The sequence below is a fragment of the Takifugu rubripes genome, chromosome 12 (genome assembly GCF_901000725.2).
Source record: "Takifugu rubripes chromosome 12, fTakRub1.2, whole genome shotgun sequence".
Classification (NCBI taxonomy): domain Eukaryota; kingdom Metazoa; phylum Chordata; class Actinopteri; order Tetraodontiformes; family Tetraodontidae; genus Takifugu; species Takifugu rubripes.
In genome coordinates, this window is record NC_042296.1 from 9,245,254 (window position 1) to 9,258,714 (window position 13,461).

Genomic DNA, 13,461 nt, shown 5'->3' on the forward strand with positions numbered 1-13,461 from the left:
ATGAAACGAAAAAGCAACGTTATGTCCGTTTAATGATTTAAACTACCATTGTTATAATGCGATTGTTTCCTTAATAAAAAACGATATGCTTTTGTAAGATTTATATATATATATATATATATATATATATATATATATATATTTTTTTTTAGAACACAAATAAATACAAAAATAGGAAGTGTTTGTGCAGCTAGGGATTACTCAAAGCCACACGAGTCGGAAAGGGGTTATGAGATGTTATTCACCGAACTGCCCATGTGGGGGCGCTATTACACCGTCAACTAAACTAAAGAAGAAGAAAAACCGAAGAAGAAATAGCAGAAAAAGCAGAAGAAGAGAAATAGAAATGGCTGCCTCCATTAAAAGCCGTCTGGGTCTCATCGTTCGTTTGGCTAATTCTGTTTTAAAGCCACCACAGAGTTATCTGGTAACTAATTTGTTATATTTTGTTGCAGTGTACGCTGGCTATGTTAGAGTTGCGATGTTCACAGCATGTTACGGCTGGAACCCGGCCAGTCTAGAAAGATCAGAAGATCTCCTTTAATACTTGGTAACAGCGCAGTAATGAAGCCATTCTTTCCTCCAGTTAGGTCCACGGAGGCTGCACACAGGATGTCCACGTTGGGCTCCAATTATTCCTCCCAATAAAGGTTCTGACAACGCTGCATCAGTCCAGGATGAAGGTGGAGCTGCGGTTTTGTCGCCCTATAAGGACAGACCCTGGGATTACTTAACCAGTGAAGGTACGCCAATGATATTGTATTATCGCTGTAAAGTTGAAAGTTATATTTATTCCATTCTTTTCTATCCGTGGACAGAGTACATTGAGAGATATGGAGCCATGCCAGTATGGACAAGCTACAGGAGGAATCACAAAGGAGGAATTCCTCCACAGAAGACACGCAAGACATGCATCGTAAATGATCTCAGCACAATTTGCTGTGTTTTACCTGCGGCTAATCTCACAGCAACTCAATTTATTATGTTTTGCAGAGAGGGGACAAGATATGTGGGAATCCCTGTCCAATTTGTCGGGATCGGAACATAGTTATCCATCATCAGGTAAGGTGTGTGCATCAGGTGAATGCAGATATTAAAGATTTATTTATGGAATCATAATCATCTTATGGAACATTTATTAATGGGCATATGAAATGCCCAGTCATCCTTGGGGAGAATTAATCTCATATATGTGATAACTGTCCTTTCCTATACAGAGTGTATGCATATACTTATTTATGCTGATCCTTTTTTTTGTAGAATGTGAAGTTGTTGCAACAGTTCATTAGTCCACAATCTGGCATAGTTTATGATCCCACTCGAACCGGTAAGTAGTTAGCAGCTCATCAAAACTGAATGCTTCTCTGTGGAATAGTCTATGGCTTTGGTTCTGATCATTCTGCTTTTGACAGGTGTGTGCATGAAGCAGCAGAAGAAGCTAACGGAGGCAATTTCTACAGCACGGAATCATGGTAAGAAATATTTTAATATCAAACTGGCTCTGGTGTAGCATTTGGTTTTTCTAGTCTTAGAGCAAATGCTGAACCAGTGAATTTCCCCTTTCTTTGTTTTAATAATGGTATATTTCCAATATTAGTCTAAGATGCAGCTTCAGACAGTAAGGATCAGGATTTGGACATTGGAGAGAACGGCTTTGGGTCACAAAACTACCCCCATGTGTCAGACTGGGTTAATAGATACGCTACTCAGTCACTTTAGTGTCTAGCTCACCATGAAATAACCCATCACACACATAAAGACCCAGCTTCAGGAAATATCCATCTTAAAACAACTCATATCTCCTTTTTTGTGACACTTTTGTCCTCTTAGGTTTGCTGCTATTTCACATCCCATTTGTGGAATTTTCTGGAGAGGACTACTCCAATTCCCATGATGCAGTAGGGTTGACAGCTTCTCTCCAGCCTCCAGCTTCTCCCTACTATTCCTGGTATGGTGAAATAATCCCCGATGAAGCGGAAGTGGCCAAAGTAAAGAAGACATATAAAGCTTACTTAAAGAGATGAGGCTGCGCGAATCATCGCGTGGTGTCCAGTTGTTTGACACGACTTCCTTGTTAACCTCATTTCCATGTCATCGATGTATGAAAACCAAAACTGAACAATAAAACACAGGATATCCAAATGCTTCCATATGATTTACTCCACCTTCATTTATATTATGAACACACCAACACCTGTTGCTCAGCTCAAAACTTAGATTTAATGGTCCAGAAATGTGTTGAAGCAGGCCTCGTTCCGATCCAGAGAATAGTGAAGCGAGGGAACGCCATGAGCCAGTGATGTGTCCCGGCTGTAGCTCTGATCATGGGTTCACCTTGTTGACCATGGTCTCCCCCAGGGACTCCAGCACTTCCCGCTTATAATCATCAAAATTTCCATCTATTTGGTTGATGGTTTTGTCCTCCACCACCCACAGCTGGCACTGAGTCTCCGTGATGAGCCGGGCATCGTGGCTAACGATGATCACAGCTGCAAGGAAAGCAAAAGCAGTCAGACGCTCTCCTCTGACATGTGGAGTTTGCTGCCATGGCAACGCTAGACAGATACATGTTCCTCCTTGGAGTCATTTGCTCCACCTTCCTGAGCTGCCTGATCTGACTTTGGAGGTGCAGATGGACACCTGCTACCATCTCTCAGGAAAATACATTATTTCAAATCAAATGCTTCTTCTTTCTTGTGTTGACACATCAAACATTTCCCCCACTTTTCCATTCTGCTCAAAAAGAAGAAAGGAAAGACTTCAATCACAGAGGGTAGACAAGTGGAAACCCAAATGGTTAACCTGCGGAGGACGAATCAGGATCCAGCTGCAGGTTAGGTGAGATCACATGATGACAACTCTGGATTACCTGCTGATCTGGCTCAGCAGTGTGTGCTTGTATACACAGTTTACGCTGTCTAGTCCAACAGACCTGCTGTCAGACCAGGATCAGGACATCGATGTCCCAGAGGTGCTCAAATGGACTCAGGTCTGGGGAACTCAGTCACAGCAGTGACCGTCCTCCAGGAACTGGTGACACATCGTCATGGACCAGAAAGAGCCCAGATCTATGGTCTGACCGTGGTCCAGCACCTTAGGGTCTGTCTTAGGGCGATGTTGCAGGTCGCAGAACATTGTCCGTCACCTGCCTAATGTCAGGTTCTGAGCCCAGGCCCCACTTCTGCACGAGAGGCCCGCTGAGGACATTTTGTGCGGCTCTGCTACCGTTCCTCTTTGCTGGGCTGTTACTCTGACAGGAACCCCGGTTCTGCTCTGTCTCCTAGGAGCTCCTCCAGATGGTCTGAGGCCGCTCCTTCCAAACCGCCTCATCAGCGTAACAAACTCGCCCCCCCTTCCTCCATGTTTGAATCCATTCTGAGAGTTGCTGTTACGTAGCCTTTCCCACAGACCACTGCTGTGTTTAAATGTTGTAATGGTCCTCTTACCTCCCTTGTAGTCGTTGATGGCTTGAGATAAAGCATCAATGGACTCAATATCCAGATTGTTGGTCGGTTCATCCTGTCAGAAATAAGCATGCGGGCGTTAAAATAAGCGTGTCCAGAAGTGAGGAGCAGCCGGCACGAGGTCTTACCAAGATGAGCACATCAGGCTGGCGACAGGACAACTCAGCAAAAACCACTCTGGCCTTCTGACCACCTGTATCAAACAGACACCAGAGCATGTTAGAGTCTGGTCCACATGTTGGAGGTAGATGTGGGGGGAGGCGGCTTCACTGGCTCTTTTCTGCAGGGGCAGACACAAAAATGGACGCATTTTCCTTTCAAATATCCGATGACTCCTACCAGAGAGTTTGGAGATCTGAATGGTGTGGGCGTGGCTCTCCAGGCCAAACCGTCCCAGGCACTTGCGGCTGTCCTGGTAAGGTAGGTTGAAGTTCCTCGTCAGGTACTCGGTAGCCGTCTCGTCCATATTCAACTGATCAGCATACTGTTGGTTGAAGAAACCCACTTTCTGCAGGCAGAGCAGGACCAGAGACACAATAAAAGTCGTTAAGAGTTGAGACGATTGATTTCCAGACACCGACTCTGCTCAAAGAGCAGCTTATTCCAGGGAAAACTCAGCAGACCACTGATGGCAGATGTGCTGAACCACTGAGCCACATCTGGAACAAACCGTCTGGAGGTCAGCTGATGCTTGATGCTGCTCAATCTTTCGAGCAGCTGCCTTTAGTAAAGCAACTCTCTCTTGTGCTGCACTCCAAATGCATAGAGCACCCCCCCCCCCAGCCTTTATCGACTCCTCCCACTGGTCTGGATTTATCCCCCAAGCAACATTTGCGTGCTACTCACCAGACGGTGATTTTTTCGCATCTCTCCTTTGGTCTAAAAAGAAAGATCCAGTCAATAAAAGAAACATCAGGAGGCGTTAATGTTCTTTTGAAATCTCTTCACACTCACAGGATTTAATTTCCCAGTCAGCAGCAGCAGTAAGGTGCTCTTGCCAACTCCATTTGGTCCAACTATACAAACTAGAGGACAGAGACAAAGTGGGACTGATTTGTGGCAGGTGCTACATTATTTCTGTTTCGCTCTTCATCATCATCATCATCACCATTATTATTATTATTATTATCACAGAAAAATCCAGTGAGAGGGTATGAAACAACAGAACTTGGGAAATGGTTACGTTAGCATGCTAGTCAATCATGCTAATAAACACTGCAAAGATGAAGCATTGTCTGCTAAAGTCTGATACAAGGGGCCCTCAAATGCTGCTCAGTTAGGGCCCCCTGTTTACTTCAGGCGCTGATGATGGAATTTTAAAGGGACACACTCACTTCTAGACTCCATATCGATGCCAAAGTCCACATTTTTGAAAAGAGGCTTCTGCCTGTCGTAGTCAAAGTCAACACCTGGACAGGAAGCATAGGCAGAAACAAACTTTTCATGGTTTTACTCGACAACTGCTGCCGTAAAAGCCAAAGCACTTTTGAACCATGACAACAGGTGAAATAGGGCTCAATCGATGGCTGTGATGAGAATAATGACCAACATAGCCAAAATGGACTGAGATCAGAATAGGGATGTCGTGGTCAGGACATATCCTCAATACTGTTTCTTTAACCCAATCAGTGAGGTTTGCACATGTATCTGTGGCTCTAAGACCTGTAGCTTCTTACTGTGGAGGCCCAGTACGGGCGGCGAGAGTGGAGGTGGGTTGGGAAAGGTAAACTTGACAGTGTACTCTCTTGGCCTCTTCAGCAGCTCCTGGGCATCCTGGCTTTCCTCCTCCTGGCCTTTTTTCCTCCCCTTCTGCTGCTTTCTGGTTAGAGCATCCTTAGTTTGCTTCTCCTGAATGGAAACAAATTATGTTGCCATGTCAACACACACAAGTAAATATTTGATTCACACAAGGGTTAAATCATTGAATGTGTGTGTTTTGAATTTGCCCACATTCTTTTCCCCAAGTTGCATATTTTACTCTCTGTTTCCTATAGAGGGAAACAACCATATAAAGAGCTGAAATCTGTGGCCAGTGTTCCCAGTATCATCTGCAAACTGCAGCCCAACCCCCAGCAGTGTTCAGTCAGAACTGGGAGAGTCAGGATATGTTTTAAGACAAAATAGAAACTTTTGTGTGTGTCTGTGTGTGTGAGTGTGTGTGAATCTCACAGCCTGTTTTGTGGACTTGCCACCAGCCTTCAGGTCTTTAAGCTTTTTCTCCTGCTTGTCATATTGTTTCTGCATTTCTTTTTGCTTCTGAACATACATCTTCTTGAACGTCACTTCAAACAAAGAAACAAATGTGAAAGAGAGTAAATGCAACGTCGCCTGTTTGTTTAGATTATAGATTAGACAACATTAACACTGGTCCATTCTAATGGCAGAGGAACCGTGTCCACCTGAAAAGTACTTACAGTAGTTTCCCCTGTAATAGTACAGCTTCTGGTTGTCCAAATGGATGATGTCAGTACACACTTCATCCAGGAAGCTTTGGTCATGAGAAACTATGAGCAACGTCTTCTTCCAGCCTTGAAGGTAGCTGAGAGGAGGAGGAGGAGAGGAGACAAGCAGCTGTGACGTGGCTCATTCTCAATCTAAGATGCATATCAGAAGCTGCAATATGAGATACACGTTTGTATCAGACCAAATGTCCTCACTTTGCAAATGAAATGTGTATTCTGCTCCTCACTATGTAGCATCACCAGGAAAAGCAACAAGCAGCAGGTCACAACTTTGAGGTGGGTTCAGATTACTCGGACGTAAACAGCGTCATGATCTTTAACAGATCCAGATCAGGAGGAATCAGAAACCCCCTGGATTTCTCCCCATTTAACCATTAATCTGCTTTCTAGTGGTTCGCAGAACCAGTCCACATGTCTTTTGAGGACTTGGAGGAGGCATCTGACCACATCCCTCTGCTAAGTGCTGTTCCGGAGCAGGAGCTTGGTCCGCATCGCTGGCAGATGTCAGACCTGTTCCCGTTGCATGCTGGACTTCAGCAGGGCCGACTTCTGTCACAGGTTCTGTTTATTTTTTTAGGATTTCTGGGTAGAGTCAGGGGATGGAGGGGTTCTGGTTTGAGTTCCTCTCTACTTTTCACAGATGAAGATGAATGTGTGGATAGTGTGCTTCCTTAGAAGGTGATCTCCCCCAGATAACAGAATGCCACCGGTCAACAGGTCAAGTAAACCAATTCAAAGGTGGAAAAGAAGCAAATGAGGTAGATTAGACTGGGCAGTCTTCTACTATGCTTACAGAGGTCAGCCAGATACAGTCAAATGAGTTCCAGTGGCTAAACGCGAACACTCGCGTGCACAAATATGTGTGTGACTATCAGGCCGAACGCAACGGAGGAGAAGATATCAGTGAGGGACCTCACAGGGATCCTCCTGATGACACCTGAGAGGCACAGAGGCTAGTGGGACACACTATATGTGGAAACAGTGTTTCCATGGCTACCGGGAGGGAGGCGGTCTATTGTAGAGAAACGCAGCTGTCAGACGTGATGTCCAGCAGTGATATCTTGTTAATTTTACCACCACAGCTGTTATATTACCAAATGACCATCATCCTAATTCCACAGCGAGGAGAATGACATGATTGTGTACCTATTGATGGGCACACTTCACATCCCAATCACATTGCAGCCCAATCCTAAGAGCTCGTTTCTAAAGTCAGATAAAGATGGGTCGTACTTGTTGAGCCAGATCACAGCATTCAGGTCCAAGTGGTTGGTTGGTTCATCCAGCATGAGTAAAGTGGGTTCCATAAACAAGGCTCTGTGGATATAAAAGACAAGCTTTAATGAAAAGATGTGCACGTGTCAGGCCAAAATCATTGGTGGAATATTCCTTTTTGTACCTGGCGAGAGAGACCCTCATTCTCCAGCCTCCAGAGAACCTTTTAGTGGGTCGGTTCTGCATCTCAGGGGTAAAAGATAGACCAGCTAAGATCCTTCTTGCTTTTGCCTCAGCAGCTGCAGCTCCAATTGCTGCCAGCTCTTCATAAACCTTGAAAATAGAAACAAAGAGCTATTTCCAGAGCCAGGGTGAACCATAAGTGGCCAACATGTATAGAATTCTATCCTGTACAGCACTGTTTCGCAGCGGTATATTGTTGACTTTGGGTGAATCTTGTTATGTTTAGATGTGTTCTTGAAATAAATTGGACCCCTTTTCCAGAGAAGAATGAAACCAATGTTAGTTTTGTCGCCATAAATGGCCAATCAAGCTGATGCTGTGTGTGAGAACATGGCTGCAGTCTACCTGTGAAAAACTGGTCGTCTGTTTCTATGGGACAAGCCGACCTGACCGGATTGTGCCGGATGTGCTTCTTTTAATAAAAACTGGAAAGGTTTGAGTCCCAGGAATTACTTCAAGAACACCAAGATACGCACCTTCTCCAGCTCCTCAGAAACATTGTCCTCTCCTTTGTCTAGACGGGCCTGGAGCCGTCTCTCGTCCTCCAGAAGCTTCAGCCGGCGTGTGTCTGCCTTCAGAACAGCCTGCACAGCTGGGGTGTCATCAGCAACCACCTCTAACAAACACATGCACTCGTCAGAGGCAGCGTGTGACCAGAGCATAGGCAGAGAAATGCCTTAAGAGCTCACTCACCCTGCTCACACAGGAGAACATCGATGTTGGGGGGGATGCTCAGGGCTCTGTTGGCTATGTGTTTCAGTAATGTTGTCTTTCCTTTGCTGAAAACACAACCAACAGTACAAAGAACAGGGGCACAATATATTACTTTATTAATCTATGAGTGCAAAGACAGGCTGATGACCCTAATGCAAACCCAGGATGAGGAGATTGACTCAGCTGGGTCTCTAATGAGGCCTCAGTGGTTACAGTAATGGTGCCAAAGATCTCGAGCACCAGCGAGCAGATCAGGCTGAAAGCTTTCGGTCCACTTTCACCTTTAAGGTCAGATGGGGTTGTCAGTTATATCAGAGGAAATGGATGATATTTATTAGTCTCTTTGGCTGCATCATTAGTCAAGATGGAGACCCACATTTATCACCCCACAGTGCCTAAATGAGCCCTTTGAATACCCCCCCCCCCCAGCTGCTTCATCATCTCACCTGTTCAGTTTCATGGTAACACAAAGAGCTAATCAGATACATAGTTGCAATTCAACTCATTTAGGCTCGTAGATGTGGTCAAAACAACCTGCTGAAGTTCAAACCAGCATCACATTGGAGAAGATGAGATGATTGGCTCAGAAAATGGTGTAAACAATGCAACAGCATGGATCCATCCTGTTCTGGTGCAATGATGGGGGAACATCATCTTGGCCCGTTTTGGGCCCCTCAGTAGCAGCTGAGCATCATTGACACACTGCAGCCTTCCTGAGGATTGTTGCTGGCCATCTCCATCTCTGTAGGACCACATTGGACCATCTCCTGATGGCTACTTCCAGCAGGCTGCTGCACCCCATCACCAAGATCAGATTATCTCAAACTGGTTTCTGGACCATGAGGGTGAGCTGACTGTGCTCCAGGGGCCTTCACAGTCCCCAGATCTGTCCAGTAGAGCAGCTCTGGGATGTGGTGGAACAGGAGACTCTGAGTGATGCTCTCACGTCAACATGGAGCAGAAACTCTGAGGGATGTTTCCATATGGTGCCCTCATAAAGTGGCCAGTGAGTGTATGTGGGGATATGATCATTAATCCCAGTAGTCTCCAAAAACTCCCCATCACTCACACATGCATTTATTAATTAACGAAACTTTCATCTTATTGGTTAAAAGAAACATACCCGTTGGGTCCAACTAAACCGTATCTTCTTCCTGCGACAATCAGAAGGTCAGCATTGACAAAAAGCTCCTTGCCATGAGCAGATATGCTGAATCTTTCCAGCTAAAAAACACAAATGTAACTTACTTTACAATGACGAATGCATTATCATGCTAAAGGTGGGTCAAATCTAAAATGCTCAGCTTTCATGACATCACTTCAGTTTCTAGAATTAGACTGTTGAGGGTGCATTGACCTGACTCCAGAAACCTACAGATTTATCTGAGTTCTGCATTTATCACATTCATCAAATGTTGACGTAAACAGCATCCTGGGATGTGTACCTTAATATCGGAGGCATTCTCCAACATGGCCTGTCGGGAGGATAACTCGGCTTGAGAAATGGAGAAATCTCCTTCCAGAGCATTCTGAGCACGAACGCTGGCGAGCTGCCGCTCATACTCCATCTGTGAGGAAAGAGACACGAGCAACAGTGGGCACCGATCCACAGCATCCTCCGACTAGACCCAGAACAGCAGCATTTGGGAGCAGGTTCCTCTTCTGGAGAAACTGTCTGCATCATTTCTTCCTGAACCTTTGCATTTCCCAGAGATCGAAGAAAGGAAGTGACGCGATTTGGGTCTGAAATGTCCCGAGTCCACGTCATCACACCACAACAGCACACAGAGTGTCCCTCCAACAGCCACCTGAAAGTTGCTAGCTAGCGGTATTGTGAGGGAGGGTTAGGACAGGACAATGGGTTCCAGGATAATGGGACCCGTTGTGCCCCTGAACAGAAGCTGAGGGGCCACAGCCACGATGTTACCACGGCTTTCAGGCCCTACTGCTGGCAAAGGTGAAGGGGACATGGACTGGATTTCTCTGGTGCCCCCAGAAGCTTTAACACTGGGGTGCCACATGCTCATCAGGAATAACCAATCATTTACTTGACTTGACTGTCAAGATTTGCATATTTTACAGTTTCTCTACCCTGTTTGATGTTCCAGATGGACTGGAACTGGATAGAAATGAACTAACAACCTTTGGACCACGGGGACACCCCGCTCTCTGAGCTAAAATGTCTGTTTAAAACCCTCCTCACACCGGTAATCAGGCTCTATTTGTCCCGATCTTCCCCCTCCAGACCACCGACGGCATCCTGTGCTCCGAGTTGTGTTTAGAGTGAATTTATCTGGGTAATCAGCTCGTACTTTAAATTAACCACCAACAGTCTTCACGAGTCAGGACTCGGTCAACTGTGAGGAGGAACCGAATGGGGCCAGTCAGGAGGCTCAGAAGGCAAGAACAACACTGACTTTAAAAACAGTCCCAAAGCTGTCCTCTCCCATGTTGCCTGGTGTTTTTTTTTTTACCATTTTCTTCTTCCTTTTTATTAGGTCACATGAGGTTTCTGGTTCAGAGGTGCAGATTCCAGATGGGCGGGGGGACAGAATCTTTACGTATGTGCTACGCCATCAAAACCGCGCCATCAAAACTGTTAAAGCCTGATTTTTTTTAATCAATAAAAATATCTCTTGAGATTTAAACAATCCTCGTGTGTGAGGTCCGCTGCACTCCTCAATTTTTTAGAGTATTTACCTGTTTCTTTTTCTTCTTCTTTTCTTTTTTGCTGAGGTTATGAAATGGATCTTCTTCCTCCTTCTTGGCTTGTTCAGCAATAGCATCCTCAGCGCTCTTTTCGTTTCAGTCAGAAAGAAAGAGAAGGTCACAAAATCATTCAGAAAAAAGAAAGAGGAGTCCTGTTTACGAAGGAAAATGCAGACCATCATGATATCACCATCCTCATCATCATCTTTCTGGTCTTCGTCACTCTGTACGGACTCAGATTTTTCTTTCTATCAAAGAAAAAAGGAAAGTTTATTCAGCTAATAGAACACCAACATTTCAGTGGACAGAGCTGAAATAAATACATTTAAATATGTTCGCACACTTGCAGATCTTGGCCCTGATATTATCACCCTCTAAGGAATTCTCCTTAGAGACCAATTCAGCTTCACTTTTTACTGATTTCTTAAAAAGAAATTGATTTAACTGCAGGGTAAACATCCAAATTTAACCTTCTTCTACTCCCTTGTCATCAGTAAAATGATCTCTGCCGCCAACCTGCATTTTAAGGAAATATAGTGGAGGGAAACAGGCCTACCGATGGCTTTTTGGACTTATGAGCACCCCTTTTCACATCCTTTTTGTCCTCCTGTAAAAGCAAGACACACAAGCACAAACAGTGGATGTGACTCCTTCCAGATGTTAGTGATAGGCATCAGTGTTTGAGCAGATCCTGATCTCTCTGATCCTGATCGATCATCTCCTCTCGCCACCACACCTTTGGCTCTGGCAGGTCTGCATCCTCCTCCCCGTCACTCTGGTTCTGGATGAGTGCCGCAAACTTGTTTTGAACCTGAAAGACGGACACGTTTTACAAATGTGAGGCAGGAAAGCACCCGAAGGAGGCAGCAAAGCGCTCCACACCTTTTTCTTGCTTCCTTTGTTGGGGATGGCCACTGTGGGGAAAACATCAAATTCATCACTGAGACAAGAGTTTTGAGAAGAAACTGAGTGTAAACCCTGAATGTCCCACCTGACTCATCTTCCTCATCACTTGCTTGCAATGAAAGCTTTTGGAGTCTCAGCATGTGGTCTTCGTCATCCTCATCCTCATCAGCGTCTTCGTTCTTCCCTTTCCGACGCTCTTTCTTCTTTTTCTGATGTGGGAAAATAAGAATATTAAGCCACCACCCTGAGTCTTCCAGGAGTGGATGAGAGCACGGGCACACACACACCCACCCACACACACACACACACACACACACACAATTTCCACTTATTATTCGTTGGAACTGACAGCATTTTGCTGTTTAGATTTTTTAATGTAAGTTTTAAGCACATATTCTTCTGAAGCTCAAAGAGGTGATGGAAAATGAGCCTCCAGTCGCTTCAAAGCCGTCAGAAAGTAGATTACCTGTTTTCCTTGTGGATCTTTCACCTCAGTTGGCTTTCCGGGGTCCGTCTCTGTGGCAAGTTCTTCGAAGAACTGGAAACACACATTCCCACAGTGAAATCCCATCATGGAACAATAAAAGCATTTGATCACAAAATTAATAGCTGGCAAAATATTCAAACGTACTATTGTAACTACTCACACTTTTTTTGCCCTTTTTATCTTTCTTCCCCTTTTTCACCATTTTTTCTGTTGGGAAGAAAGAAAGCAGAACATTCCAATAATATTTGTTTCTTCTGTGTCAGACAGGTAGGTAACCTGTTTGAAACGCCAGACGGGTTTCGAGGCTCGCGGGTACTGACACCTGTGTATCAGCTGATGGACACTGTCACACGTGCAACCTACTGCAGCTACTCTCAAAATTAGACAACAAACTTGTCCCAGTTTACATGCGACAGAGAAGGGCGGAAGGTTTCCTTCGCTTCAACACTAGGTGGCGATATACATCTGTTAGGTTAATACTGTACAAAGCCTTTTCAGGTTGACCCATTTAAAAATTAAAGTTGACCCATATATCTGGATCGGTGATCATCAGGTAAGCCGTCAAAACATGCCAGGTATGTTTCAAATGGCCCACTTGTCTGACACAAAAGAAAAAGCAAAAGAATTCAAAGTTTCACATCAACATTTATGGGTAATTCATCACTTAACACAGGCACACATAAGCACCCTTTGAAGAATTCCCACTGTGGTTATTACTGTGATCAACCAGCTCACAGAGGAGACGCCAACCGTGATACTAAGAAACATGTCTACACAATGAAGCAGTGAGCCACCCACAGAGGAGAGGGGTGAGGAGGAGGAGGAAGATGAAGAGGAGGAACACTGTAGAGATGACAAGGAGGAAGATGATGAGGAAGAATAGGGGAAGAGGATGAAGAGGAGGAATAGGATGAGGAAGCAGAGGAATAGGTGGGAAGAGGGGGGAGAAAGAGGAAAAGGAGGAAGAGGAGGAAGAATGGGGGAAGGTGGAGGAGGAAAAGTAGGAAGATAATGAAGAGGAAGAGCAGGAAGAAGAGGGGGAGAGGAGGAAGAGCAGGCGGAAGAGGGGGAGAGGAGGAAGAGCAGGCGGCGGCTGAAAGCAGGGTAACAACACAACAAGTAAACAGCTGCCCCACCACTGGAGCTGCACCTCAGGTTCTGTTCCCAAAAAGTCACATTAACTAAAGAGTTCAGTTCAGATCAGATTCCAACAAAATATTTAATTTATTGAGATCCAGGGTCTGTACGCCAATATTCCCTG

General features: G+C 45.0%; 2 protein-coding genes across 2 annotated transcripts in view; one reads left to right on the top strand and one right to left on the bottom strand.

Annotated features, from left to right (window-relative positions):
• The first annotated feature begins 289 nt into the window (after window positions 1–289).
• mrps18b (mitochondrial ribosomal protein S18B) lies at window positions 290–2,149 on the top strand. Its single transcript, XM_011609357.2, has 7 exons — window positions 290–427; window positions 587–743; window positions 819–916; window positions 994–1,062; window positions 1,261–1,327; window positions 1,413–1,472; window positions 1,831–2,149. Exons 1-7 carry the CDS (start codon window positions 347–349, stop codon window positions 2,022–2,024), a joined length of 726 nt encoding a protein of 241 aa, XP_011607659.2. The 5' UTR covers window positions 290–346; the 3' UTR covers window positions 2,025–2,149.
• abcf1 (ATP-binding cassette, sub-family F (GCN20), member 1) overlaps window positions 2,144–13,461 on the bottom strand; it is a 12,525-nt gene continuing 1,207 nt past the window's right edge. The window contains exons 2-25 of the mRNA XM_003969250.3: window positions 12,361–12,407; window positions 12,180–12,251; window positions 11,799–11,922; window positions 11,690–11,721; window positions 11,544–11,618; window positions 11,364–11,414; window positions 10,984–11,055; window positions 10,799–10,894; window positions 9,544–9,666; window positions 9,222–9,322; window positions 8,078–8,163; window positions 7,861–8,000; window positions 7,326–7,474; window positions 7,160–7,243; window positions 5,879–6,003; window positions 5,634–5,746; window positions 5,141–5,312; window positions 4,799–4,873; window positions 4,419–4,489; window positions 4,311–4,343; window positions 3,804–3,972; window positions 3,593–3,657; window positions 3,447–3,519; window positions 2,144–2,489 (exon numbers count right to left, since the gene is read on the bottom strand). Coding sequence (XP_003969299.2) covers window positions 2,323–2,489; window positions 3,447–3,519; window positions 3,593–3,657; window positions 3,804–3,972; window positions 4,311–4,343; window positions 4,419–4,489; window positions 4,799–4,873; window positions 5,141–5,312; window positions 5,634–5,746; window positions 5,879–6,003; window positions 7,160–7,243; window positions 7,326–7,474; window positions 7,861–8,000; window positions 8,078–8,163; window positions 9,222–9,322; window positions 9,544–9,666; window positions 10,799–10,894; window positions 10,984–11,055; window positions 11,364–11,414; window positions 11,544–11,618; window positions 11,690–11,721; window positions 11,799–11,922; window positions 12,180–12,251; window positions 12,361–12,402 — 2,310 coding nt within the window. The 5' untranslated portion in view covers window positions 12,403–12,407 and the 3' untranslated portion in view covers window positions 2,144–2,322. The remainder of the gene's footprint in view (window positions 2,490–3,446; window positions 3,520–3,592; window positions 3,658–3,803; window positions 3,973–4,310; window positions 4,344–4,418; window positions 4,490–4,798; window positions 4,874–5,140; window positions 5,313–5,633; window positions 5,747–5,878; window positions 6,004–7,159; window positions 7,244–7,325; window positions 7,475–7,860; window positions 8,001–8,077; window positions 8,164–9,221; window positions 9,323–9,543; window positions 9,667–10,798; window positions 10,895–10,983; window positions 11,056–11,363; window positions 11,415–11,543; window positions 11,619–11,689; window positions 11,722–11,798; window positions 11,923–12,179; window positions 12,252–12,360; window positions 12,408–13,461) is intronic.

What these genes read in the sequence shown, in the direction of transcription:
- mrps18b (XM_011609357.2), top strand. Translation starts at nt 347, where the DNA reads ATGGCTGCCTCCATTAAAAGCCGTCTGGGTCTCATCGTTCGTTTGGCT. An exon ending in GGATTACTTAACCAGTGAAG is followed by an intron (nt 744 to 818) that starts GTACGCCAATGA and finishes ATCCGTGGACAG; the next exon opens with AGTACATTGAGAGATATGGA. An exon ending in AGACACGCAAGACATGCATC is followed by an intron (nt 917 to 993) that starts GTAAATGATCTC and finishes TATGTTTTGCAG; the next exon opens with AGAGGGGACAAGATATGTGG.